Source organism: Notothenia rossii, assembly GCF_949606895.1.
Source record: "Notothenia rossii genome assembly, chromosome: 12".
Taxonomy (NCBI): Eukaryota; Metazoa; Chordata; class Actinopteri; order Perciformes; family Nototheniidae; genus Notothenia; species Notothenia rossii.
The window spans coordinates 10421393-10448527 of record NC_136911.1 but is presented as its reverse complement, the minus strand read 5'-3'; the positions used below and the strand labels follow the sequence as shown (position 1 = coordinate 10448527).

Below are 27135 nucleotides of genomic sequence, written 5' to 3'. Positions count from 1 at the left end.
CTGCCTAGTCACTGGTTACCATCCCCTTGTTGCCACAGTAACAGGAGGTAATGACACTTTTGGCTGAGCGCGTGCTTAATCAGACTGCCTCTATGTTTAACAGCGATGTATGGATGCCAAGGAAGAACAAAGTCTCCATGGTGATCAGATGATGAGCCTGCTGTCTAACAAAGGAGACGAAAACAAGTGAAGGCAGAAGAGAAAGGAACTGGGGCATTTATTATTTATTTGTATTACCTGCCCTCGTGTCATCTGTGTGAAATATGTTTTAACAACAGCTGACAGAAGGCTACATGATCAATACATTATCCTTAGTCCACAGACTGATGGCTGTTCCCGGTGTTTACCTCTGAAGACATTACAGCAAGTGTGACCAGCAGCATGTGTATGACTTCATTTTGATTTGCAAAACACACTTCTGAAACCTGATGCCTGGGCACATTTCAGGAGGGCAGCAGATGGACGATTTGGCTGCCCAGAGATTTAAAGCAACATTTATTATTATTAATTTGCATACTGTAAAAACTTAAATGATTGATGGCTTTGCTAGGATTTAAACTTTTATTTTTAGAGCTTTTCAGCTTTTTGTATCAGCATGTTTTAATTATTTAGCTTATCAGTTTAGTCCTGCAGACATTCCAAAAGTAAATGCAGATTTTTCTCTGGCATTGCACTATATAATTACAATTAGCAAACAATAATAACCAACAGCTTTTTCTCTTCTCGCTCTGGACCCTTTAAGTCTGTTTTACTGCCTGTATTGATATGTATTGTGCTACCAGCTGTCACTCATTTCAAAGTCAATACTAGTCAGTGTTGCTTTCATAGAGTGTTATCTGTGTGTGTGTGTTCCGTACCTCCAGGATGACATCAGTCCTGGACAGACAGCGTCCCCTGCAGAAGCTGACCTCCACGTTGTCAAGCCGACAGTCTCCCTTAGTGATGTTCCTGACCTGCACGTAGCGCCGACACTCTGGCACAGGCTCGTCTGAACAGAGAGGAGCAAGGAGAAGGGCCAAAAGAGGGTGGAGAGACCAAAAGGAAACAGAGGAGGAGGAGATTATGAGGAGCCGTGATTGGGCATGAAAAAAAGGAAGAAGAGGACAAAGAGCCAGAGCCAGAGAGTTCACGGTGACATTGCATGTGACATTTCCCTCCACTGAGAGAGCGAGTAAAGCCCCAATGAGAGTTAAGCACTGAAATCTCTCACTAATTGGGCACTGTAGCACTTGGTTTTTTAGCCTCCTATAAAATGAACTAAAGAATATTCAAATCGTATGAAGTGGTTTTGAAGTGATGACATGGAATAAAGGTAGCTACTGTGAGTGTTTGTTTGACATTTGCATGTTTCATAATCGAGCAGCTTACAACAATTAATGTTTCAACTGTTCCATGTGTCTTTCTTTTCACAGATGAACACACATTACTCCTTATGGTAATATGGTCACAGTGTAAGGTGATTTAATGGATTGTGAGATGTGTTTTACTGCATTTCTGTTGTACTAACCTGGAAACTGCTTTCTACACACTGGACAGCAGCTGCCTGGCTCCTCCACCTTCACCTCCCCCTGAAGAGAGATAATGATGAAAGTGAAAATATTCTCCTGTGCGCTATCAACACACCCAGTAATAATTGGGCATTACAACTTCAGCTCATATTTTATAAACAGTAAATATTGTTCAAAGGACAAAAACCAATTCTACGTTTGTTAAGAATCAGTGGGCCCAGCACTGAACCCCTTTGACTGAAATTTGACATGAACATGGTTAGATGAAACGTTATTGAAATGTATCCCTTAAAAATGTTGGATACATCATCCAATAATTTGACATACAATGCAAAAAACACAAAAATCAAATAGTTAAGTTAAGATTATCATCAGCCCGTATCATCACCCGCACCAAATCCTCTGACCACATCCGCCCCATCCTCATCCAACTGCAATCCCGGATCAACTACAAAAACCTCCTGCTTCCCTACAAAGCCCCCCACAACCTGCCCCCCACCCATCTGTCTGACCTACACCCCCTCTCGCTCCCTCCTTTCTTCCTCTGCTGGCCAGCTAACCGGCCTCAACCCACGCCTCGTCACCATGGGTGCTCTGGCTTTTAGCTGCACTGCTCCCAGACTCTGGCACTCTCCCCCCCACACATCCGACAGTCTGACACCACCAATAAATCCCACCTAAAAACCCTACTCACTGTAGTGCTCACCATCCTCTGTGTGCCCAGAAAAACCTGTCCCTATCATTTGTGTCTACTTTGATTTTCTCCTCCATGATTGCCTGTTTGTGTTTTAATCATGTTCGGTTGCTTTTGACCTCTTAAGAGTATTCACTAAACTGTACAGTGTCCTTGGGTGTTGTGAAAGCCGCATCAAATAAAATGTATTATTATTATTATTGGAATGATCATTTAATATTGTTTTGTTATGTTATCCTGATGTTGCATCTTCATGACAAGGGAAGATGCTGGCATCTCTGAAATATAAGATCTCCATAGGTGGGAATCCTTCATTTATTTTTGCAATGCAGGACAACTGAGGAGTGGAACTAGGATTTACATTCACTAATATGTGAGAGTGGTTTGTGCATGTCACATCACTCAGTAAAATATGTTCTTGATCAAATGTTTTTTTATCAGTGAGCACTGCTAGTTTCAATTCAGAGAGTAACACCCAGGATGAACAAGAACATGGTTGAGACGCAGCGCAGAGATAGCAAAAGGATCAGAAAAAAAAGGCAAAGAGTGAGATATAAAGGCCAAAAATAGCAAGAGAGTAGCACAAAGTCACCGAGAGAAGGAGCTAAGTCGCTGAGAAAGAAAGATCCAGCAGGGTGTCCTGTTTTGTCCCTGTCTTGGAATAGCTACAGTTAGGATGCAATCACTGACAGAATGCTTCAGCACCCCCACTAACACAAAAAACATTGACATTTTAAGCAGATATAAAACGTCTTATTCTTCTTCCCATGCTCCTTCTAACTATTCACCCTGAGGTCTTCTCCTCTAAATCTGCACTGCCGCCAACCTTCCCTCAGGGAGAGAGAGCCTTCACACAGGGTGGAGGTCACAAAGCGTAGTCCTCAAAGTTAGAAGTGTGTGTAAGTGTAAGTGTCTGATGTGGCGAGGGGGTTAAAATGGTTTGAAATGTCGATTCCTGGCTAAGGAAAGGGCACTTGGCATTTAAAGTAAATGTAGTGAAATGTGTGTCTTCAGCAGGCTGTGAAATACAAATCGAGGCTTTTTTTTTATTGTGTCTGGTACACTGTGAGAGCAGCCTGTGTCCTGCTAGCTTTTATCACCCGATATGATAACAGAACCTTTAAAGCAACACCATGAAAAAGGGCCTTCGGGCAGAGCGGAGGCATGTTGAGAGATTTAATTTGAAAAAAACCGATTGTGCTCAACTGTAAGCTGTGAGTCATAAACAACTGAGTTCAGTGCCAGTAACCAATTATCAACCTGTCAGTGGAGGGAACAGTGCGCATTAAATGACCTTTTTTACATTAGCCGGGATAAGAAGCGCTTTCACTCAGGCATAACTTAGTGCAGCCAGGGGAGGCGAGGGATTTGAAAATGCAAGAAGAAATAATAAGAGTTCCTCCAGAGACAGAAGGCACCGCCGCTGAGACCGTGTGCAGCAAAGGAGTAACAATCAGCAGACTGTCTACACTGCGGAGCTCACTGTAAAATCAACCTCTCTTTTAAAGTTCTGGGTGTCAGCAGAATTTATTTTCGCCCAGCTTTCATACAGCCCTGGTGGGCTACACGTATAAATTCAGGTTATTGCGCCGGAGAGCAGACAGTTCACTTTTGTACCATGACTTTTCTCGACTCAATTACCATGGAGACAAGAATGAAGTATGCTGATTGGTGAGGAACCTTCTATTTAAAGGATTAGTTTACCTGGAAGGTTTAAGAAGGAGGATCATGAAAGAAGATGCAGATACAACTGCATTTTGTAGTCCTTTAAAGAGAGTTAGAACTACTACAGAATACCACTTGCATCTGTTAGACAGAGGGGAAAAATTAGGTATTTTTGTTCATGAGAAAAAAATGGTTTCCATCTTCTCTCCATGTTGGCTGGCTCTAACACTGTGCAGAAGGTTAGTCTTAACAGTTATCGAGTGAATTGTTCTCAGATTTAGTTTAGATCATTTTTAGATATCTAGATCAGTATAGATGTTATGTTTAGATTATATTAGATTAGATTAGAGCAAAAGGAATTCATTCTGGTGACCCCAATTTATCCTCAAGTGCCATCATTTAGTCGAAACGGCTTATGGCTTATGGTAGGATACCTGCAAACCAATCTCATTCCCATTAAGCTCTATTTGCAAGTTAGGTTACAACCAGAGTTGGGTGTAACATGTTACACCTTTATATAGAGAGTAACAAAGTAAAGTAATATATTACTTTTGTTTTGAAGTAATAAGTAATGTACTATATTACTTTTTTTGAGTAATGACCCCATCTCTGGTTAAAACTAGCTTTTTTAGCATGCTCAATTACGATGCTAACAGACAAGGTGAAAATGACAAACATTATGTAAAACATCAGCATGTTAGCATTGTCATTGTGTTAGCATTTAGCTCAAAGCACTGGTGTCCCTCAGTACAGCCTCACAGAGCTGCTAATCGTCCTGTTAGAAGGTCTACTCACTCTAATTACCCTTTAAATATGGCATAACCCTGCAGCGGAGGAACAAAGGGAGTCGAAGCATTGCAAAGGGACTTTAGGAAGAGAATACTTTAATCCCACAGAGAGCAGCCTCAGTGGGACGCCAACAACAAACAATGTTCAGATTAACATTGTCATACCCTTCTCCTCTATTTCTATCCGCAGGATAGACTGTGTATTTATGTGTTGCAAAATCTATCCCCAGTGTCAAAATGCATAAATATTTTAAACAGATATCAATTATTCTTCATCTGCCTGTGGTTGTACAGAGTGCATACATATTAAACTACTCAGCTCACCTTATTATGCGAGACAAACAGCTCATAGGTGTGTGTATGAATGAACATTATCAGATGCCAAAACATCTTTTTGTGATGTCACTAGCTATACAACTATCCACCTGTAGCTAAAATCATCATGAATGACAATCTAGTTATCAAAACCATAAAAAAAAACAAATAGCTGAAAATGTAAATCTAGAGAAGATTCTATACATATATTAAATATAATACTCGCAAGTCTGACCTAAAATGTGATCTTTAACTAAAATATGCTTTACATATCATACATGGTGCCTTCATGTTGCAACCATCTGCCTAATAGTTTATTTCTGGTATGGGGATGCAACCCAATTATCCTTAAGAAAGGAAAAAGTTTCAGTTTAAATGGGAGGTTATGGGGATGGTTAAGGAAAAATTGCAGACTTGTGGGAGGACTGGACAGTCAGGTATTGATCTACTTCCACCAGCGACCTGCAGAAAACATCCCACACATTCTTGAGGGAGCAGAGAATTGTCTCCCTGACTGGGGAGTCCTTTAGATGTTTCTGACTGTAAAAACACGGGATAGGAGGCGAAGATGAGTTTTTCTGGGAGACTGACTGTGCCTCTGTAATCAAACCTTTATTTCTCTTTACATTACATTACATTACATGTCACTTGTTAGACGCTTTTATCCAAAGTGACTTACATACTCAATACTGTGAGCAATTTGGGGTGAAGTGTCTTGCCCAGGGAAACAACGAAATACTGACTGCAGTGGGGTTTGAACCTGTGACCCCCTGATCCTAACACCAACGCACAACCCACTGCACCACACGCCTCCATTTACCTGTATTTGGATTCAGTAGATGCACACACTCCTGCAGAAAAGCAATTAACTTGGAGAACAAATGCAGCTTTAAGCTACACACCTTTCTCAAAACCTAAGGAAAATGGTCTGGAGTATATTTGGTGCAGGTGCTTGTAAAAGTTTGTAGGTCTTATAGTGCAGACAAATGTAAGGTTGGATAGATAGGATATTAAAACTTTGAACCGGATTATGATTACATGATTATTTAATTACTGTTAAGATTATTATTATAAATACAGCTGTTGGCACAATTCAGTGCTCCTAACCTTGCAGACAGGATGCCCAAAAGGGGTTGCAAAATGGGTTTAAGGACAATACAAATTATAATCCCTCTAATCCTTGCCTTTTATTATAATAATTACTGACTAAAAATGATCCAATTTAATAATAGGAATAAAGGGAAGCCACACTTTAAATGAACTCCCCAACTGCAGAAAGAAAAAGTTATAGACATCTATTTTATAATACTGGGCAAGTAAAAAAAAGCTATATAGTCTATAGTCATCTATGCATTCGATGATTTTGTCGGCATAATTGTTTTAAGGTCTCTTTAATTCAAGAGAGCTTTACCTCAGACAGGCTAACTGACTGAATAAAACTAAATAACTACATTTCAATTTTGCAAAATGATGATATATGAAACTATGAATTGTATATATATTGTTATGCATTTTCTACTGAGGAAGCATTTCCTCTAATTGATCGGGGTATATTATGGCACTGAGAGCAATGAAGCGAGCAAGACATTTTAAACATTATACCAGGATTTCTGCCACGACCTCATAAAGTACCTACATTTTTATGGTATTAAGTATAATGCAAAAACAGATTGTCCCAATTATATTCACTTGTCATGTTAAAAAACAAAATCAGACAGGTGTCATTATAGTGTCAGTGTGTGCCTTACCTCTTCACAGTAGAGTGGCGGACATCTTAACTGGCACACTTGTTTCCCGTTCACACAGTGACATGACAGACAGCCTTCGTCCCACTCTGATCCTGCCTGGCTCACACATACAGAACACACACAAAATAATTATATTCACTCAATTGACATAATCAGAATCAAGTTTAATGCCAGGTACGTTTACACACACAAGGAATTTGCTTTGGTATCTGGTGATGCGAACATAAACAATCTAAAAAAATAAGTTGCAAAGTAGGTAAAAAAAAGAAATATATAAGGATAATAAAAAATAAGTATTATTAAGAAACAATTTAGCATTAAAAAAGGATGGACAAGTATTTACACCAAATTTAAATCTAACTATACAAATAACCTTAAAAGCTTAAAAAACAAAAATAACTCACATTGCTGTGAGTGGAAAGGCAACTGGTCACAGCTGAGGATCTAATTATTCTGTGAATATACTAAACCCTGCTATGGAGGCCCATTATGATGCTTTAATTATAACACAACATAACACAAACTACTTTACATGTCTCATGTTTGCTATGGGAATCCTTGTTAAGTATTTACCCATGCAAAGGCATCGACTAGGGGGTGCATTTGTAGCTCACACTGAGCCGTTTGTTGTTATAGTCAAGAACTAGTTTATTTAGAAAACTATAGAGGGTCTTTAAGGGGAAATTAGTCAACATCAGCTGACGGGGAGAGACAAATAGAAAGAGTGAGAGAGAATGGGGATAAAAAGGAAAAGGGATGGAGAGAATGAGAGATTAAACATGAAGCCTTTAATGAGAGCAGAAGAGGGACTAAGAGATAAAGCAGAGGCAAGAAAGAAACAAAGAGAGGATGAAAGGCCTGAAGAGAAAAGATCAAGAGGGGGGGGATATGACCTCTTGTCAGTGTATGATTAATTCTTATAATCCTATAATATCCCCTCATTCATAAATAATTCCTGGCAGGTTTGCCCGGTCGCGGTCCCAGTCCCCGGTTTTTCTACGGCACTTCCTACATAATTGATGAAGGTTGAGGGCTGCAGAGGCAATGTGGTGTAATGTGGTCTGAGGGGCATGTCACTCATCTTCTAATGGGCCATTCTTCATCAGTAAATAACACAATGGGGATGAGGATGAATTGGGGGGGGGGGGTTCGTAAACACCGCACTTAGGCTAAGTTTCAGATTCGCAAAACAATGAGGCAGGTACAAAGGGAACAAGCTGAGCAGCAGATGTCTGTCTTCTCTGGGTGTGTGTGTGTGTGTGTGTGTGTGTGTGTGTGTGTGTGTGTGTGTGTGTGTGTGTGTGTGTGTGTGTGTGTGTGTGTGTGTGTGTGTGTGTGTGTGTGTGTGTGTGTGTGTGTGTGTGTGTGTGTGCGTGCGTGTGTGTGTGTGTGTGTGTGTGCGTGTGTGTGTGTGCATGTGTGTGTGTACCTCTCGCATGATGCCCTGGTCATGGCAGGGGCAGAGGGCGGGGATGACACACACACCCTCAGAGTTTCTGTAGAGTCCGTCCTCACACACGCAGCCCTCGGTTGAGTGGCTGCAGTTCACCGGAGACGAGGAGTAAATGTCCTCGCAGCTCCTCTCACACAGCGGGACCTCCTCCGACTCACTCCTCTTCCATTGCTCCCCGTCAGGACACACTGCAGGGGGAGGGGGGGGATATGAGGGGAAGAAAAGGTGTTAGGATGTAGAGATCAAATAGAGAGAGGAGCGAAGATGAGACAGGAGGATGGTATGATGGAGAGGAGACATGTTTGCTGTATTTAACATTTTAAAACCATTTATAAAACGAGTTAAAACACCCACTCGCTAAACCCACTCCCATGAAGAGTTAGTAAAGATCTATCCTAAGTTTAAGAAATGCTAAAATACTAGTAAGGTGGTATTGAACAAGTGAAAAAGTGTGAATTCAAGCAAGGACCGATGGGACTGACACAAATTAAGCATTAAGGCTCAGATTGGGACGAGGTTAGGACCATGGGTAGGATATATGACAAAACTAAGAAAGGTTTTTTAATCAGGGCTAACTCAGCATGTCTCATTTAAGATTTGATTGCTTGATTTCAGCTAGAAAAAATGACACTACTACTACTGAAGTAATGTTAACCTTTTCTTTCTCACAACACAACACATTCTGGTCCTGGAAACAATGGTAACCATATGCTGTTCTACTGTGCTGATTAAATTGGCCATTTTTTAAATAATGTTTGTAACATGTGTTTCTGTTCGAATATAGGACTATAGAAATACAAATAATTCTTAATAAATATCCCAAGAACCTGAATGAATACAGGCTTTCCGCCTTGACATCACAAACTGATGATGTTATTTGAAAAGTTTGTCAAAATCGTTGAGTCGTGCAAGTACTTCGGCATTACAGTCAATAATAAGCTGATAAAGCTGTCTAAGTTCAATATTGACAGATCCCTGATGATTTTGTTGTACTTTGAATTATTTTCATTCGTTATATTTTTTCCTTTTAACCTTAAAATACAAATAAAAATGTATTAACAACAAGGTCTTTAGCAGTATCACAGGTACTGAAAGTCTGGCAGTTATATCAAGGCTCAGCTCGAATAGAAAAGGATATTATCACTTTGACCATCCATCCAAAGTTAAATATTGCTCTTAATGGATGTTTAACTCATATACTTTTAGTTTTACTGTCCAGAGACACAAACATTCATATTGATATGTCAAGCACTCAGTAAGATTCTGTAATGCTGTGCTTTCTTGACTATCTGTTAATAATCACCTACTGCTGCTGCACAATTTATTCAGAATAACGATAAATGAATCCTCTGCTGCCTTTCCTCCCCTCACTCACCACAGTCAGGGGCAATGCAGGTGGTCGTGCGGCGCTCAGGGCCCTCACATGAGGCCCCTCCATACAGGCTGAGCTGCAGGATGGTTCTGCTGGAGCTCTGTTGTCCCGTACCACAGCTTTCTGAGCACGGAGCCCACCGGGACCAGCTGGACCACTCACAGTCCACTGCAGGGGGAGATAATCATGCTTAGGTCAGTGTATTCATTAACCCTCATCTGTAAAGCAAGGCAATATTTTCTATCTGAGCATTATTCTTCAGCTCGGCCCAATAAATAAAAGCCATTTGTTATTGGAAACACACACACTAGAAGGAAGTCACATTATGCACAAAAGAAATACATTTCTTTCTGGTCACTTGGAGATTAATGAACAAAAAGATGAAGGCAGGAATAATCCATCACATTAAATACCAAATACATGTTTGTATTATTCCTTCTTTTTGAGACAAAATGTGATGGGGCTCGGGTAGGATCTAAGGACATTTCCAGTAATAAAAGACCCGGACCTTTATCTCTAATGTTCAATCCAAAATGACGATTGGTCATGTGGAGCTTTTGGAAAAACAGACTCTGGTAAGAACAAAGGGATTATAATGAAAACAACACAATAATACACAAAGCATTGTATACATTCCACAATGTTCTTACCAGAGTGTGTTTCCTAAATATCCACTTTAGATGAGAGCAAACCACCTGAGTATTTTCCCCTTTTTGGGTGAAACATTCGTTGTCATTTGACTGGCGGTAAACACAGATTCTGAGGTTTTCGCCAATTACGATGGTCAGTCAGGTAAACAATTAAACAATATCATTGGAGATTGATGATCGCAACGATATAAAGTTCAAATAAAAGCAATAGGGGGTTGATGTTCTTTCAATCTGCCGGTGGACAAGTGGCATACAGCATGCAAACACTTAAACTGGCATTTCCTTGGCTTGTCAGTGTTATATATTTTAATTCTGCCTATACAGTAATTCACTTGACTTTACATGTTTACTTTGACAATGGACCTTATTGGCCTTATATATATATATATATATATATATAGCTGTGATGATGTGTTTCCCACAGACCTCCATGTAATGACTGAACATGCCCTATATATCTTATCGTCATTTTTAAAGTAAAAATATAGCAAATCTGAACTTTAGATCTTTGTGTTGTTTGGCTTGTGATATAAAACACAGCAGCTTTTAGGCAGGGAAAGATATTTGTTTTCCTTTTCACTGATTCGTTGGTTTCAGCGGAAAGTGGGCGGGGCCATCAGTTTTGCCAGGCAGTGACTTAGAGCTGCTCTCATCTATGGAACTATTGCTATTATCATGATTAATACACTGCTCTCTGTGAAAGAGGAATTCACTTAGAGCTCATCCAGAGGAGAGACGAGGAGGATAAAAGGCACTGCTTATCAAACGATGACGGATAAAAACATTGGTCGAATCACAGAGCGAGTCGCACATGAGAGTCTCTTATGAGGATCAGGGCTTGTACTTTGTGACACTCTGCTTCCTATTATCTCTCATCTCTCTCCCTCTGCTAGTTTAAGATGTTATCATGATATGTTTACCAAAACAAAAACCCAGTAATGGCCTTTGTAGGCCGTGATTGATGTGACTGTTGCTCAGTTATTTGAGCCAACTGTTGCAGCAGCTGTTACTCACTATAGATAGGTTGACATATTTATCATGGACCTGACAGTTCAACCAAAGATTATTGTTGCCGGTACTTTCCATGTTAAAAGAGAGGGGCCCTATGAAGAGCAGGATATGCGTTTGGTAAGAACAGCTGTGACAGAGCATCACTCACCATCACAGATCTCCGAGGAACAGTTGAAAACTCCTCTTTGACACACACTGAGAGAGAAAAATCAGGTGAGTGACACAATATGAGGGAAAAAGCAAAACTGACATTATTGAAAACTGAGAAACTTAAGCAATTATTATTTGTCGATTTATTGAACATGTCAAACAATAATCATAAAAATAATTATAATAACAAAGAGAAGCAAAATTAAAAATTAAAATAACTTTCAAGGTATACAAATAAATGAATAAATGAAATGACATAAATGACAATTGTTCAAAAGGGGCAAGAAGAAGCTTAAAATCGTTGTTGGTCCTATAGAACAAATCATTCCATTCAAAACAAACAAAAGCAAATAACTTTTACAATGACAAGAAATAACAAGCTCCTAACCATTCAGGATTTGGTTTCTAAATAATTGTTTTAGTTTAGATACAGTTGCACAGTATTTCAGCTCATCATTACAGTAATTCCACAGATGAACACCTTTTGTTGGGATGCTATGAAGTTTGGAATTTGTTCGAATGGGTGGTTATATTTCATCCTTGGCCCCTACACACGGCGGCGTGCGTTGTCGCTTCAACGCTTCTGCCAATTCACTTTGAATGGGGTGACGTCACGATTCGCCGAACTGCATTGTGGGAGCAAAGCGTAACTTCTTTCGCGGGGCTCGCTGCAAAAGTAGAGCAATGTTCTACTTTTGACGCCTTGACGGAGGCGTCAGCCAATCGAATCATATGCCAGTGCAAGCTCTAGCCAATCAAAGCGCGTGCTTGTGTATCTGGGGCGGGAGATTCATGTGATTGGTTGTTGGTCGAGTTTCAGCCCCCCCCCCGCCGGCAAGCGACAACGCAAGCCGCCGTGTGTAGAAGCCGTGCGTTAACGCTTCCCCATTCACTTTGAATGGGGTGACGTCACTTTTTGCCGAACTGCATTTTGGGAAGCGACACGTTGCTGGCATTGCTGGCGTTGCTCGCTTCAAAAGTTGAGCAATGTTCAACTTTTGGCACCTCGGCAGAAGCGTCAGCCAATGAAATCCCGTTTATGCAAATCTGCCAGTACAAGCGCTAGCCAATCAAACCGTGTGTATGCTAGGAGAGACTACGCAGGTCCAGAGCCTCATATTCCAAAAAATGGAGGAAAAATTCATTATAGCGGTATTGAATAACCCGGTGCTGTATGATCAGTCTCTGTTCATCTACCGGGATACAAACCGGAGGAGCAGGGAATGGAGGGAGGTGGCAGAGACAGTGGGTGAAACTGGTAGGTTTTCGCCTGTTTGGGGATTTTATATCCAGTTTACTTCGTTTTAACATTGCTGTTGCTTTGTATGTCGGGGGCAGGAGATTCATGTGATTGGTTGTTGGTCGCGTTGCTCGCAAAAAATCCCCAAGCTTCAGATACGCCCACCGTCAAGCGTCAACGCATGCCGCTGTGTGGACGGGCCGTAACGGCTCCTACACACAGCGGCGTGCGTCTGACCGCCAGAGGCGGTGCTTTAGCACTGGATATCGTCTCACACATGTGTAGGTCGAATATTTATATCAACAAAGTCACGTGTGACCTCGTATGACCCCGGAAGGCATAAGTTCCGGTGTTGTCAACGAGTTCAGTTTTTGTGGGGCAGTAAGATCTACACCAGTGTCTGCACTTCAGGTAGAGGTCGGAGAAGTACCTATTTCTTTGAGGAGAAAGCAGTTAATTGTTAATTAACAAATCTACAGGGTCATAAAGATACTCACCCTACTAAACAAACTGCACAAACAAGTTGGGAAAGTAACAAAATAAAAAAAGAAAGTTTTTGTTTTTGTGTTTCGGAAATATGTAAGGAATTCAAAGTTAAAGAATGGAATATTAGTCCGACGGTGTTGTTATCAGCTGTTCCACCATGGTTGCTACCTAAACCTATAGTAGATTTATCACTATTGAAACATGTACATTCAATGAAAAACAAATTCAATGTACAGGCTTATGTGAACACTGTTCTACATGAACAATATGGGCACTTTATAAAAATATTTACTGATGGATCCAAAAATCCAGAAAATGGTCTAACTAGTTGTGCATTTTATGTTCCTGAGTTAAAAGTCAAAGTGGGAAAGCGTACAAGTGATCACATTGCAGTATATACAGTAGAGATGATGGCTATCTCTCTAGCACTTCAGTGGGTAGAGGAAATACAGCCAATGCGAGTGGTCATTTGCTCTGACTCCAGTGCAGCTCTGGAGAGTATAAACAACTTCTCTTCAGAATGTCGTCAGGATATTTTACATTAAATTTTACAAAGCATGTTTAGGTTAGTTCATCTGGGAATTGTTGTTCAATTTGTGTGGGTTCCAGCGCATGTGGGCATTAGAGGGAATGAAGTAGTGGATCAACTGGCAAAATGTGATTTGAAAGCAAACCAGATTGATATTATGGTACCCATCAGTAGAGCAGAAGTCAAATCTTTTACAAAAGTGGTTATCAAGCAACAATGGCAAAGACTATGGGACAGTAACACCAAAGGAAGACATTTATATCAGATACAAAGGGAAGTAGGAACAGGAAGCACTTGGGGGAGTAGTAGAAGAGAGCAGAGCATTAACAGCAGGATAAAATTGGGACACTCTGGACTAAACTCATCACTGCATCTGATTGGAAAACATCCAAATGGCAATTGTGATGGTTGCCAACAACCAGAGACAATACATCATGTATTTTTTAGCTGCCCGGATTATAACAGACAAAGATTCATTCTGAAAACTGCACTGGAACAACTCAACATCAAGGACATGGATTTCAAGGCAATATTTGAAAACTAAATCAAGAAATGAAGCAAATAAGCTGATCTGCAAATTCCTCAAAAGCACTGGTCTGAGGACAAGGATTTAGTATGAACATTTAATAACTAAACAGTAGGTGACGATATATGCTCCAAGTGGAAGCGATTCACCATTAAAGAAAAGAAGAAGAAGAAGAAGAAGAAGAAGAAGAAGAGTTCAGTTCTTTTTCATCTTCTCGCTGCGCAGGTTACTACTTTATGAGTAGAAGCCAAACTAGCTTATTGAAAATTAAGATTAGCTCATCGCTACCTGTAGCCTTGTGATCGTCTCGATCGGAGCTGCGGGCTAGAAAAACGCTCGCCCTCCAAAGGCTGCGACGAGCTAGCTGTCCGCCCTCCCAAGGGAGGGGACCGCGGTGTTCACCGCTCGGACCCTAGGAGCTCCGGACCGGTAAAGAACGGACGCTCCTGCACGTTAGCCGGTGAGATCGCTACCATTTATTGCTGATTGTGCTATATATTCTCAAACTAATGAGATAATTGTGTACAAATTAGCCGAGGGCTCTCGCTAATTATTTACTGCACTAGTGAAGAGAGCGTCTCCGCCCTCCTCTCACTACATACATTTGGTTCCTCACCTGTTCTATCACCCGTCCAGTTAGCTGACTGCTCCCGTTCAAGCTAACTGTTACGGCGCTAGTGAAAAGAGCGTCTTCGCCCCCTCTCACGGCGCACAATTGGTTCCTGTTCCATCCTCCAGTTAGCTGTGTTTTCGTTCAAGCTAACTGTTACGGCGCTAGTGAAGGGGGCGTCTCCGCCCCCCTCTCACCACATACATTTGTTTCCTTACCTGTTCTATCGTCCAGTTAGCTGAGTGTTCTCGCTCAAGATAACTGTTACGGCGCAAGTGGAGAGTGTCTTCGCTCCCCTCTCACAGCTCACAATTAGTTCCTGTTCTATCCAGAGTTAGCTGAGTGCTCTCCCTCAAAGCTAACTTGCTACAGCGCTAGTGAGGAGAGTGTCTTCGCTCCCCTCTCACAGCGCACAATTGGTTATTTTATTTTATCGTTTATTTGACAGGGACATGCACTGTAATGAACACTTAAAACATTTAAATGTGTCAAGCGTAACAGTGCCAGATTTAGCTTTGAGCTACTTTCCATTCCCTCAAATAAAACATTTAAGGAAATTACATTTTACAAACATTTAAAAAAAAAAAAAAAATACAGGATGAAGAGTGGCAACGACATATAAGTGCATCCATCCTCCAGTTAACTGAGTGCTCTCGCTCAAAGTTAACTTGCTACAGCGCTAGTGAAGAGTGTTTCCGCTCCCCTCTCCCTGCACACAGTTGGTTCCTGTTCCATCCTCCAGTTAACTGAGTGCTCTCGCTCAAAGTTAACTTGCTACAGCGCTAGTGAAGAGAGTGTTTCCGCTCTCCTCTCACTGCACACAGTTGGTTTAATGCCCGTTCCACCCTTCAGTTAGCAGAGTGCTCTCGCATCGGCTAACTCGCTACGGCGCTAGTGGAGAGAGTATTCCCGCTCTCTTCTCAAGGCATAAAACCATTAACTGATTTCATTGTTCTCACCCCAGTTAGCAGAGTGCTCACGCTCAAGCTAACTACTATTGTGCTCACTCCCCTCAACTGCATATTTATTTCCTGGCCCAGTTATTTACAGTCAGCTGAGTGCTCTAGCTATTGCTAGCTCTAACGGCTCTAACACCTGTATGGCTCCTCTTTAACCAGAGGATGGCCATGACCTTTGCCCCTCTTGTCTTGGCCTCGAGCATCTGAGGGAGGGCCTTTCGGAGGACCCGTGCATGAATTGCACCATCATGCCTCGTGCGGTAGGAGCTGCTAGACTAGCCAAGGTTGAACTACTGACTGAGGGTGGCCTTCCCCCTGCACAGTCAACTCTGCACAGCCCAACCTACCCATCCTAGGCGTTGGGCCGCAGAGGCTGCGGGTGCACCGCCAAAGAAGAGGACTAAGCCTGATAGGCTGTCCTCCAGGGTGGACCTACTCTCTACTGAGCTAGCCCAGATGAAGTCACTCCTCTTGGCTCCCCATTCTGGTGCCCGCACAGAGCACGCTGCTGCACCCGATCCACCCGTGGCTAAGCTGGTTCTAGATGACAATGTGTTCTCGATGGCAGCTTCAGCCACTCAATTTAATGAGTATGACGGGGAGAGCCCATCCCATGCTTCTGGGCCTGGCTCCTGTACCTCAGCTCATGGTCCCTCGGAGGAGGCAGATGACGGCTCCATGGGTACCGTCATTCACATGGCACTGGCTCTGAGGGTCTGGGGCCGGCTATTGGTTATTTCTCCCAGCAGCAGCTCAACTACTGGGTAGCTCAAGCTTCAGACCCCTGGGTAGTTTCCACCTTAACCCAAGGGTACAAGCTTCAGTTCCGACGCTGGCCCCCAGTCTTCAGCCGGGTCAAGATGACCACCATAAGCGACCCGGCAAAAGAAATCGCCCAAAACCAGGAGCTGTCAGTCCTCCTTGCCAAGGGTGCAATCGAGCCTGTGGACCCCATCTCACAACCCGGGGGCTTCTACCCGACCTACTTCCTGGTAAGGAAGAAAGGCGGTGGACTTCGCCCAATCCTCGATCTGAGGAGACTCAACAAGTTCCTAAAGATTTTACCTTTCCATGTGCTGAGCACAGCGGACGTTCTTCGTAGCGTGGCCAGGTGGGAATGGTTCACGTCCGTCGACTTGAAGGACGCTTATTTTCATGTGCCTATTGTGCCTCATCAAAGGCAGTTTCTTTGCTTTGCCTTCAGAGGCCGTCATTTCCAGTTCAGGGTGCTCCCATTCAGACTCTCCCAGACAAGTGGTTCTCAAATGGGGGTACGCGGACCCCTAGGGGTACGTTGGAGTACTGCAGGGGGTACGTGAGATTTCTTTTATGCTAATGAAAAAAAAATACATAATTAATGCATTTAAACAAACTACTAATACAGGGTGTCCGCGGGGTCTTAAAAAGTATTAAAAGTTGATAAATCAATTTAGCGAAAATTAAGGCTTTTAAAAAGTATTAAAAAGTATTAAATGGCATTTTTCAAGGTATTAAGAAGTCCCACAGCAACGACAACATGAAACACCCTTTAATTTACTGAAACGACATGTCGGGAAACCCCAAAAGGCGGCCCCATGCATAGCGCGCCGTTTCGTTGCCTTGCTCCGCTCTGTGTGTGTGTGTGGGGGGGGGGGGGAATAAACGACTACGGTAACGGGTCCCAAGGTGGGAAGACCGGCATACGCAACGCTCTGGGGGTCCAACGGCTCCGTGTGTGCCCTATATGATCATTTTCTGATAACGATGAAAGAGCCCGCCTCCCTCTCCCCACGTCCCCTGCTGCTGCTGGGCTGTCAGAAGAGGGGGAGGAAAAGAGAGGCAGTCACCGTTTATTAAATATTATTATATTATTATACAGAGAACAGAGTCCAGAGTCGTTATCAATTTGTTTTAAAGCTCCAAAAATAACAAAGAAGACATCTGACCGGCACTTTCCTAATTGTGTACGGAAGATTTAAACTTTAACGGACATGTTGACCGGCGGAACATTTTTTTTACGGAAACTGCCGCACGGTCCCCTCGTTCCTTGGAAAAGGCGGAGAGGTGGGTGTTTTTCATCTGCTGGTGGACTACCTGAGAGATACAGCAGGAGAACACGCCGTCCACCGAGGAGAATAAACAGAAGGGCAACCATGGCAACCATGCTCCGGGTTCTTCTTCGCTGCTTTTGGTGTATTTCGGGCGGCAGCAGCGCCACTTACAGGCATGACATATGTACTACATCGTTTCCAGCATTTGCAGCGGTCTAGTGTGAACGGACACGTTAATGAATCGAATGCGTGTGAAAGGAAGCCTTTTTTGCGCTTGCGTATGCGTTTTACCGTGTGGGGCCGGGGTCTAAGCCAAACTATATACGGTCACAGAGATCTGCTATTTTAAAGTAAAGTCAACACATATAGACCCTAAATATAGTCTATATTAAGAACGAGAAAAGTCTTAACATATATATCCTTTTTTGTAAACATATGACAAATGTGTGAGGGTGATGACGTCAGAGCATCGTCTTATGTGCCAGGGCTTAGCCCCGGACAGCCCCAGCCCAATTTAACCCTTGGGTATTTGTGAGGGAGCTCCTATATGGCATTACCCCGCTGAAGCTCACCAAAGTTTAACATATTTCATAGTTCAAAGTTTTGTCAATTGTTTTGTTTATTGGTCAAATACTGGTTTCTAATGTTTTCTGAGGAGTTTTACTGGAATGAAAGAGCACAGAGTACAGAAGCAACAAAGCAGCATACTGCATTAAACCTGACCTTCACAGAGAGGTTGAAGTTGATGTGGAGAGAAGGCTTCAGTAGTCTGTCTGCACTCTGTTTAGTTTTGCTATCTTACAATCAATATAGTAAATGTGAGGTAAAGTGTGTAGCCAATGTAACCGGTTAGAACTCAAAGTTGCGATGAGGTCTTAAAATGTATGGAAAGGGTCTTAAAAAAGGTCTTAAAAGGTATTAAATTTGACTTCAGGATTCCTGCATATACCCTGTAATAGTAGATGAACTACTTTTCAAAGGTTTACAGTAATTCTGGATAATAAAATGAACGGGGTGCTCTCTTTTCCTCTCCCTCTCCTGACAGCCCGTCAGTCTCGTGCAGCTCGCTGAACCTGTAATAAGTGACCCGACAGTAAAGAATAAATATATTTTGTACTAGTTTAGCTAGTTCCAGAGTACCGTAATTTTCGGACTATAAGGCGCACCTGAATATAAGCCGCAGCAGCTAAATTGAATGATGTGTACATATATAAGCCGCACTGGACTATAAGCCGCAGGTGTTTTAATGTTTAATTACCATATGTAAGGGTTCGTGCACAGAGGGGATTGTCGGGAAAGAGATGGCTGTTTGAGGAAGCTCCCATTTATTAACATTTCAACAAACAAGTTGCATATAACGTATTCAAGTGTGTGCAATGAGCCGCACCGTTATATAAGCCGCAGGGTCGAAAAATATGGAAAAAAAGGCGCGGCTTATAGTCCAAAAATTACGGTATATAAACTAGCTAAGTGTGTTAGGTCTAACTCTTAGTGTCTTTAATTTTGCTCCACTCAACGGTCCGTCACAGCGACGGAGCTTTAATCATGCAGAGCTGCGTGTTTTCAGTCAGCAGCAGCTGATCTGATCTCTGATCTCTCTCCCGTCCGGTTATAATTCACTCGCGTCTATGTCCAAATCTAGAAACAATAAGCGTTGCTTGACAACGGCGTGTGGCCGCAAAGTATAGCGCAGCATATGTTTATATGAGGGGTCAAAATCCCATGCTCATAAAATGCTCATATATTTTTTTCTCTTCATTCCCCACGCCCCAAAATAAATAAATATACACATTTTAGGAAAAGTAACGAAGTTTGAGCAGTGTGGGTTTTTAACAGAGTTACACATATTTCAAAACGCAAAGTGTAATAACTGCAGGTTGCCTCCTTGTCAGAATGACAAAGGTCCTCAGTGAAGCACAAGCACATTCTCACTACATTGTAAGGACAACTTATTAAAAAGATCAGTTCAATGCAACTAATGCCGTCTTAGTGTTATTGCATGATGTTAACATTTGAAATGTAGCATTTAAGTGTTTCTCAGTTACAAGGTTGTTGTTTTAATAAATCAGACTCTGATGGTGCAGCGCTGTACTGTACCTCTTTATACAGGCATTTTTTCCTGAACAAATTGTTTTTGCGCTGATCAGGGGGTACTTGGCTGAATTTTTTTTTCAAAGGGAGTACATGATTGAAAAACGTTTGAGAACCACTGCCTTAGACGACTGGTTAATCTGTGCACCATCCGGTTACAGACGATCCAGGACACGGCTCTCCTTCTCTCTCATGTCGCCCGGCTAGGCCTCATGGTGAACATGGAGAAGAGTTGTCTGAACCCCTCTCAGAGTCTAACCTTCATTGGGGTGGCTCTGGACACAGTCACTCAACCAGCGAAAGCAGTGTTCTCACCCCCACTCCGGGTAGACGTGATGCTTTATTCTAGCAGCAGCCGACTGGATAGGCTGTCCTGCTGAAAATTCTTATTTTTTTCCAGCTAGGTGAAGGCAGTGCTCTTGCTCCCGCTCCCTCTGCTGGTAACATGGGTGTAGTTACATCCCTTTTGTGTTTGGCGAGTAGGAGCGTTGCTCTACTCTTTCCGTTCAGCAGGTAGCTGGTGAAGGCTGTGTTCTTGCACACGCTCCCGGTTACGCTGAATCTGGAATTCGTTATCAACTCAACCAGTGAAGGCAGTGTTCTCACCCCCGCTCCTGGTAGGCGTGTTGCTTGATTCTAGCAGGAGCCGCCTGGCTAGGCTGTCCTGTTAAACTTCCTTGTTTAACCCAGCTAGGTGCGGGCCTGTCCATCTGCTGCACAGACTCTGCTGTGGGACGCCTTGGCGTCTCCCCAACAGGAAGGACCTCTTGTCTCAGTTGGAGGGTCGGATGTGGCACCCAGACCTCTGCCGCCTCCAGCTGTGGGTCTGGCCACTGGAGGGCCCGACCCACTGCTGAGCGACTGCATAGAGTCTGTCAGGAAGACTATTCTCAAATGCCAGGGCACCATCTACTCGTAGGCAGTAACAAGACAGGTGGAAACTGTTTGTTTTTTTGACTGGTGCCAAGGGCGAAATGAGGACCCAGTACATTGCTCGGTGCCTACGACCCTTGAGTTCCTGCAGTCCCCCCTGGACGACGGCCGGTGTCCTGCTACCGTCAGGGTGTATGTGGCTGCTCTATCAGCTCAACACGCAAGGGCTGACAACAGCACAGTAGGAGCCATAGGTTGGTATCCCTCTTTTTAAGGGGGAGCTCTGAGGCTTCCCCCCCCGAATATCCCAAGGGCCCCTACATGGGACCTGCCCTTGGTTCGCCTCCTGTTGAACCTTTGTTAAAGGCAGAACTGAAGTGGCTCTCAGCTAAGACTGCTTTCCTTCTTGCCATCACCTCAGCAAAGCGTGTAAGCGAGCTTCAGGCCTTGTCCGTGAACAGCTCGTGTCTGAGGTGGAACTCAGATGGCTCAGATGTCACCTTATGGCCGAACACAGCGTTCCTCCCTAAGGTGCAAGGACATATGTGCTGCGGCCACATGGGCATCCCCGAGCACATTCGCCAGATACTACAGGGCGAATGTTGCTGCCCCTCACCCGCTGGGTGTGGTCCTCCTGCAGAGTCAGCCTAGGCCATCCTTATAAGGGGAGTATTCAGACTTCCTCGTGACTCTGTTGGTATAGGTCATCCAGTGCTAAAGCACCGCCTCTGGCGGTCAGTAAGGATGAAATAGAACAATAGTTACGTATGTAACTACGGTTCTATGAATACTGGATGACCGTCAGAGTTTCTTGGTCACTCGGAATCTCGTGTTTCCGCGAGAAGATTCCATAGAACTGAACTCGTTGACAACACCGGAACTTATGCCTTCCGGGGTCATACGAGGTCACACGTGACTTTGTTGATATAAATATTCGACCTACGCATGCGCGAGACAGAAGATATCCAGTGCTAAAGCACCGCCTCTGGCGGTCATCCAGAATTCATAGAACCGTAGTTACATACGTAACTATCGTTTCCTCTCAACATGTGTATGTTTCCTCTCCGTTTAATAAGTCCCTGGATATTATGTGGCCATTGTTGATTTGGTTCTTTGAACATAATTTGGATAGTTTTATGGTCAACCAGGTCTTGTAGTTTTAGTTTGATAAACCATCCATTTGTTGGTTCTTTGTAGGTAGTTTTATGTATAATATGTATGGCTCTTTCTTGCAGGATGAAGATTGGTGTGTGTATTTCTTTATACGTGTTCCCCATAACCTCCCTCATGTGACAAGGCTTATCCATACAGTATTTATTAAAGAGGATCAAAATGAGTCTGCGCAGATGAGATGACCTACGTTATGTCTGCTGTATACTAGACTATCTATTACAGCAGATATCATAGTACCAAACTGGATTGTTGTTCAACTAAGATAATGAAACTCAACTCTGCCAATGATACACAACACTTTTTTTGAGTAGCGTCTATAATTGCAAAATATCATTGTCAGATTACTTGGAATAGCGTGGCACATTTATCATGAATTAATCACAACATGGTCAACCCGACGGTGGTACGGTTCTAATTTCCTAATATTTTAACAACAATTTACATAAACCCTTTGCATATTTTAATTCTCTCCTATTCATACAACACCCTGCCATCAGACAATTTCTTAACCATGTGGTTTTAGTTTCCTTAACCTAACCATAGTATACTGTATATGCTGATACAAAAATATTTAAGTCACCTTGAAGCAAGTGTTTCAATAAAAAGACAAAAAACAAAATGTTTCATCATGTGCTCACCTTTGTCTGCATCCAGTAAAATATTAACGTGTAACATCAGTTTCCTTTACCCACCATACATTCTGTTTTCCCCTTGTGTCACCATTTGCAGCTAAGGCCAAGCCTTATTCAAAACATTAATACAGCTTGAAAACTGCATGAACTTTCCAATTCTAATAGAGTGCAAAGTCAGCTCCAGTATGCTAATTTCTCCTTGTGTTCTTTGTGTTCTACCCTCCTAAATGCATAGAGAATAAGCAATATCCTCTGGGACTCAGTTACTGTGTATTAATCATCTCAGGGACTTTGTTATTTTAAAATGCTCTTTCAAATGTGGCCAATACATACAGCCTTCCCATACCTGAATTTTGTGGACACAAGCAGTGTCAATCAGTACCCTAAGAGACGATAAGTTGTTTGTTTGATCATACTCAAAGCATCAGCACTAATATGCCACTTGATCTAGACCAATGACAAAGGGTTAAAATGATGAAAGCTGGGAGTAAATGACTACTGTTTGATCTTGGCTACAGCCTGAAAATGATGTGAAATATTAATGTTATGGATTTATTTAATATCAACCAGAAATTCATTTTCAGTTTTAGTAAAGCTAGCTTATAACGGAACCCGCCCAAGTCCTGGTTTTTTCTCCGTTATTTAAAGAAAACATGCTTGTAATGTTCGAAATATTTGACTAAACAAATGGACATGGTCAGCTCGATGTAAAAGCACTATGTGTCCGTGTGAGTCTAGATGCTCATGTGTAATGCATTACCATGTGTTGCAGAGGTGCTGAAAGGCTGTTCCAGCTGGCAGCAGAGTGTCTGTGATCTCCTCAGTGCTCATATTCCAGCGCTGGTAAGCAGTCGGCAGGGACAGCAGTGAACAGGGACATTCAGCCTGGGACACACAGGAGCCTTCATGCAGCACCTGTGGGGGACACCGTGAGAATCAGATCATTTCACGGGTAAAAGGATCCAACTACACAAAAACACACATGCACATGCACATTTAAAACCACACGGGGTGTCCAGACCTGTCCGGGGGGGCACTTGCACCCAGGAGAGCAGGGTCCGGTTAAACACTGAGTGTGTGGCCACAAGTCTTCACAGGTGTAAGGACAGGAGCCTGAACAGTCACTGAACACCTGTCCTCGAGGACACTCTGCAACACACAAAGATAAACGAACATACAATGAATTTCATTCTGTCTCATATACAGTTTTGAGGGTAACATGCTACGAAGTAACATGTTATTGTAATCTGATTACATATATGTTACTGTTGATAACAGCAGGAATTACATCACAGTTATTAAACACAAAAAAATGTTGGTTACTTTAAGGTCTTCAACTATTTGCATAACGGGAGGACGGAAAAATAAATCAAATGTCCCTTTCCGATAGCGCGACACTCGAGTTCATGGATGAGGAGACGGAGCAAACATAGCAGAGTCGCATAGCACAGATAAACAGGCTTATCGGAGCAAAAGTGGAGAACATTTTGCGTGTGGAATGCGAGCGGGCGGCCGCCATCGGACAGGAAAACTTTAGCAAACTTCCTGCAGTGTTTGGAAACTGAGCAAAAGAAACACGGCTGATTTCAAATAAAGAACTTGTGTACAGTATTGTCCTTATCAAAGTATAAATAAATTAGGTTTAACTTGATATTCTCATTTGTCATTTGATTTATGGGGAATCTCAGGTGATGTTACAGAAAGGTCCATATATATATATATATTTCAATACACACATGTGGGATTTTTCTTTTAGTACACTTTACAATCTTTCCTCAGATACATTTGGGATCACCTTTCACCACATAAAACTATAAAAAAAGTGAGAACACAACTAATTAATGTGGTTATGAGTTGCTAAGTTACCACTGTATTCTAGAACTTAGGAGTTTCCTTGCTTGGTAAAAATAAAATGTAATGTGCTAAATGTACAAATTGAAATGATGTGTGTGTTTGTTTTTGTTACCAGGCCGGCAGCTGTTGGTGTTACAGGCAGTGTGCTGTTCTAGTGGTCCCAGACAGGCCGTCCCACCAGGCTCCGGCTCTCTGAGGACCGTCTTGTTCCGTGATGACAACCCCCCACCACAAGAGGTGCTGCACTCACTCCAGGATGACCACTCGCCCAACAAACATCCCACTGGAGGGAGAGATGTCGGACACAGGCGGAGTATTAACAGGTGACACAACTTTCACTTTTAACACTGTTTGATGTAAAAAAGGTTGGCACATTCTCAATTGTGCATGTTGGTACTTGCTCCTAGTCAAACTAGGGATGGATGAGTCCTGATTCATCCGGATTATTAACCCGGATCCTAGTAATGACCTGGGAGTGACGAGTCTCCCCACTCCATTAACCCGAGTCCTACACCTGGCGACGTACAAATTAAAACTATAAATTGCTTCACTCGCTACTCTCCTTATAACAAGTAAAATCACATTACAAAGTACCCCAGTCCATCTGCCTAGCCTTTAGCAAGTAGGATAGCTGCCAGAAGTTATTGCTTGTCTCAGGGCACGCGGATCAGTGAAACTTCCTGCAGACCCGTGCGGACTCAGAGCCGTAACCGTAGCAGATCCAGAGATCCAGACTCATCATGCACGAGTCAACAGCAGACTCAGATTTGGTGAGCAGACTGAATGAGTGGATTACTCCACACAGTGCGAAACAGCAAACGGTTTCGGACTCGTCATGGTTTTCATACTCAGTGTCAGCTCTGTTTGTGATAACGTAGATGCATACTGTGCACAGATCATTTGACTACTTCACCCAGTCAAGTGTAAGAAGCCAAATACTGCAATAAACAAGCATTAAGACACAAACGTTGTTAGATCATGTTTGTGTAGCGGAGGTTAATGTAACGATAGTTTAATGTGCTTCTGAAATGCAAATCTCAACTGACAAATTCAAAATACACAAACAGTGCACTGCCGCCCTCACTAGTAGCTCTAAAATTTGAATTGATTTGAAGTTGGAGACTATGTGCTCCTGTGTCACCGGTAGGATATCTACGCTCTTGGTGACTCATATGACTCAAAGGACTCGTTTGATCCGGATGTCTTCAATGACTGACTCAGAAGACCTTGAGTCCATAAAAGGATCCGGATTTTCCATCTCTAAGTCAAACCTGGACATGATGGCAGATCACAGCTCTCCGTCTGCATGGTGTTCCCACAGGAAGGACCGCCCTCTGTGTCCTGGCAAAGGCGTGTCCTGGTCATCTGGCCCCGCCCACAGGAAGCTGAGCACGAGCTCCATGGGCTCCAGGGCTCATAAACCGGGCACTGGAGCTTAGTACACACCAGAGTACCATTCTCACACACACTGAAGAGGAAGGAGAGAGTTGTTGAAGAGATAAATAAAAGTAAGTGAAGTGAATGTTGTGAGGATGAAAGAACATCCATAATATTCATCTGTTTGCAACTTATATATATCAATATTCCAATTACTTGTATATAGACTATTCTGCACTATTTCTACTATATTCTATTTTTATTTACTTTCACTATTGTATCTGTTTTATGGTGTTGCACTATTGGAGGAGCCTGTGACCTCAGATTTTCATTAGCTATGCACAAAGGACAATAAAAGCCGTGAATTTTGAAAAAAGTAAAATGCTTCTAACCAGGTGTTACAGTCCATGGAAAGCTGCTCTTTAGGGCGGAACTCCAGCGTCCCGTTGCCTGATGGGATACCACAGCGACACTTTGTCACTGGCACACAACGGCCATCCTGCAACAACTGTCCCTCTTGACAACGGCAACCTGAGAGATTAAGTAAAGTACACATTGAGAAACCAATAGTTTGCAGTCTTTAAAGCAACTGTTGATGCTACAAGTCAAAGTGTACCTGGATGGCAGGTGCCTTGGAGACACTGCACATGCTCCCATAAGTCAGTGCAGCTGCGAGGACATTGATTGGCACAGCTCTCCTCGTAGGTCCGCCCCCTGTCCTCACAGCGCTCACCTGAGAGACAAGGAAAGTCAATCTTTCCCACTTTTCATGAAAGCAAAGCAAAGCTCACTTAAACGACCGCAGACAGTAACATTTGGGCTTTTCTGACTGCCAGGAGTGATATGAAAGACTTGCATGGAAATAAAGTCTTTGCAATAAATGATCCGAACACAAAACACACAGGTAGAAGAAATACTTTAATGCTCAGTTACAAGTAAAAGTCCTGTATTCAAAATGTTCCTCAAGTAAAAGTACAAAAGTTTAAGCATCATAATATATTAAAAGTACCAACAGTAAAATAACTCCTCATAGAGATTAGCCCATTTCAGATCATGCCGTACTGTATGAGAAAATTATAATTAAAGATGCTTTAATGTGTCATCACTTATTTGAACTACTTCATAAACTGCTATTCAGCTTAACCTACAATCATTTATAACTTTGAATGTATGAAATCTAAATCTGCATTGTAGCTAGTAATTAAGGTTGTAAAATAAATGTTAAAGGGCAAAAGGAGTAGCATACTGTCAAAATACATTTACTTATGCAAAGTACTTGAGTAAAAGTAATTAGTTACTATCAACCAATAGCACGATATAATGGTTTGACCCACACATTCCTTGAAGACATTTCCACTACATTTTGGATTCACCTCCTCTGTGTATGTGATCTAAAACGTA

At 42.5% G+C, this 27135-nt stretch overlaps 1 protein-coding gene across 1 annotated transcript in view; it reads right to left on the bottom strand.

The window, feature by feature from the left end:
- The window catches only part of sspo (SCO-spondin), a gene marked incomplete at its 5' end in the record, with an annotated part of 125118 nt that overhangs the window by 11012 nt on the left and 86971 nt on the right, over positions 1-27135 (bottom strand). The window contains 12 exons of the mRNA XM_079661827.1: positions 858-988; positions 1508-1568; positions 6719-6814; positions 8148-8359; positions 9547-9711; positions 11353-11399; positions 23264-23418; positions 23525-23652; positions 24470-24640; positions 25629-25825; positions 26127-26265; positions 26351-26467. Coding sequence (XP_079517953.1) covers positions 858-988; positions 1508-1568; positions 6719-6814; positions 8148-8359; positions 9547-9711; positions 11353-11399; positions 23264-23418; positions 23525-23652; positions 24470-24640; positions 25629-25825; positions 26127-26265; positions 26351-26467 — 1619 coding nt within the window. The remainder of the gene's footprint in view (positions 1-857; positions 989-1507; positions 1569-6718; positions 6815-8147; positions 8360-9546; positions 9712-11352; positions 11400-23263; positions 23419-23524; positions 23653-24469; positions 24641-25628; positions 25826-26126; positions 26266-26350; positions 26468-27135) is intronic.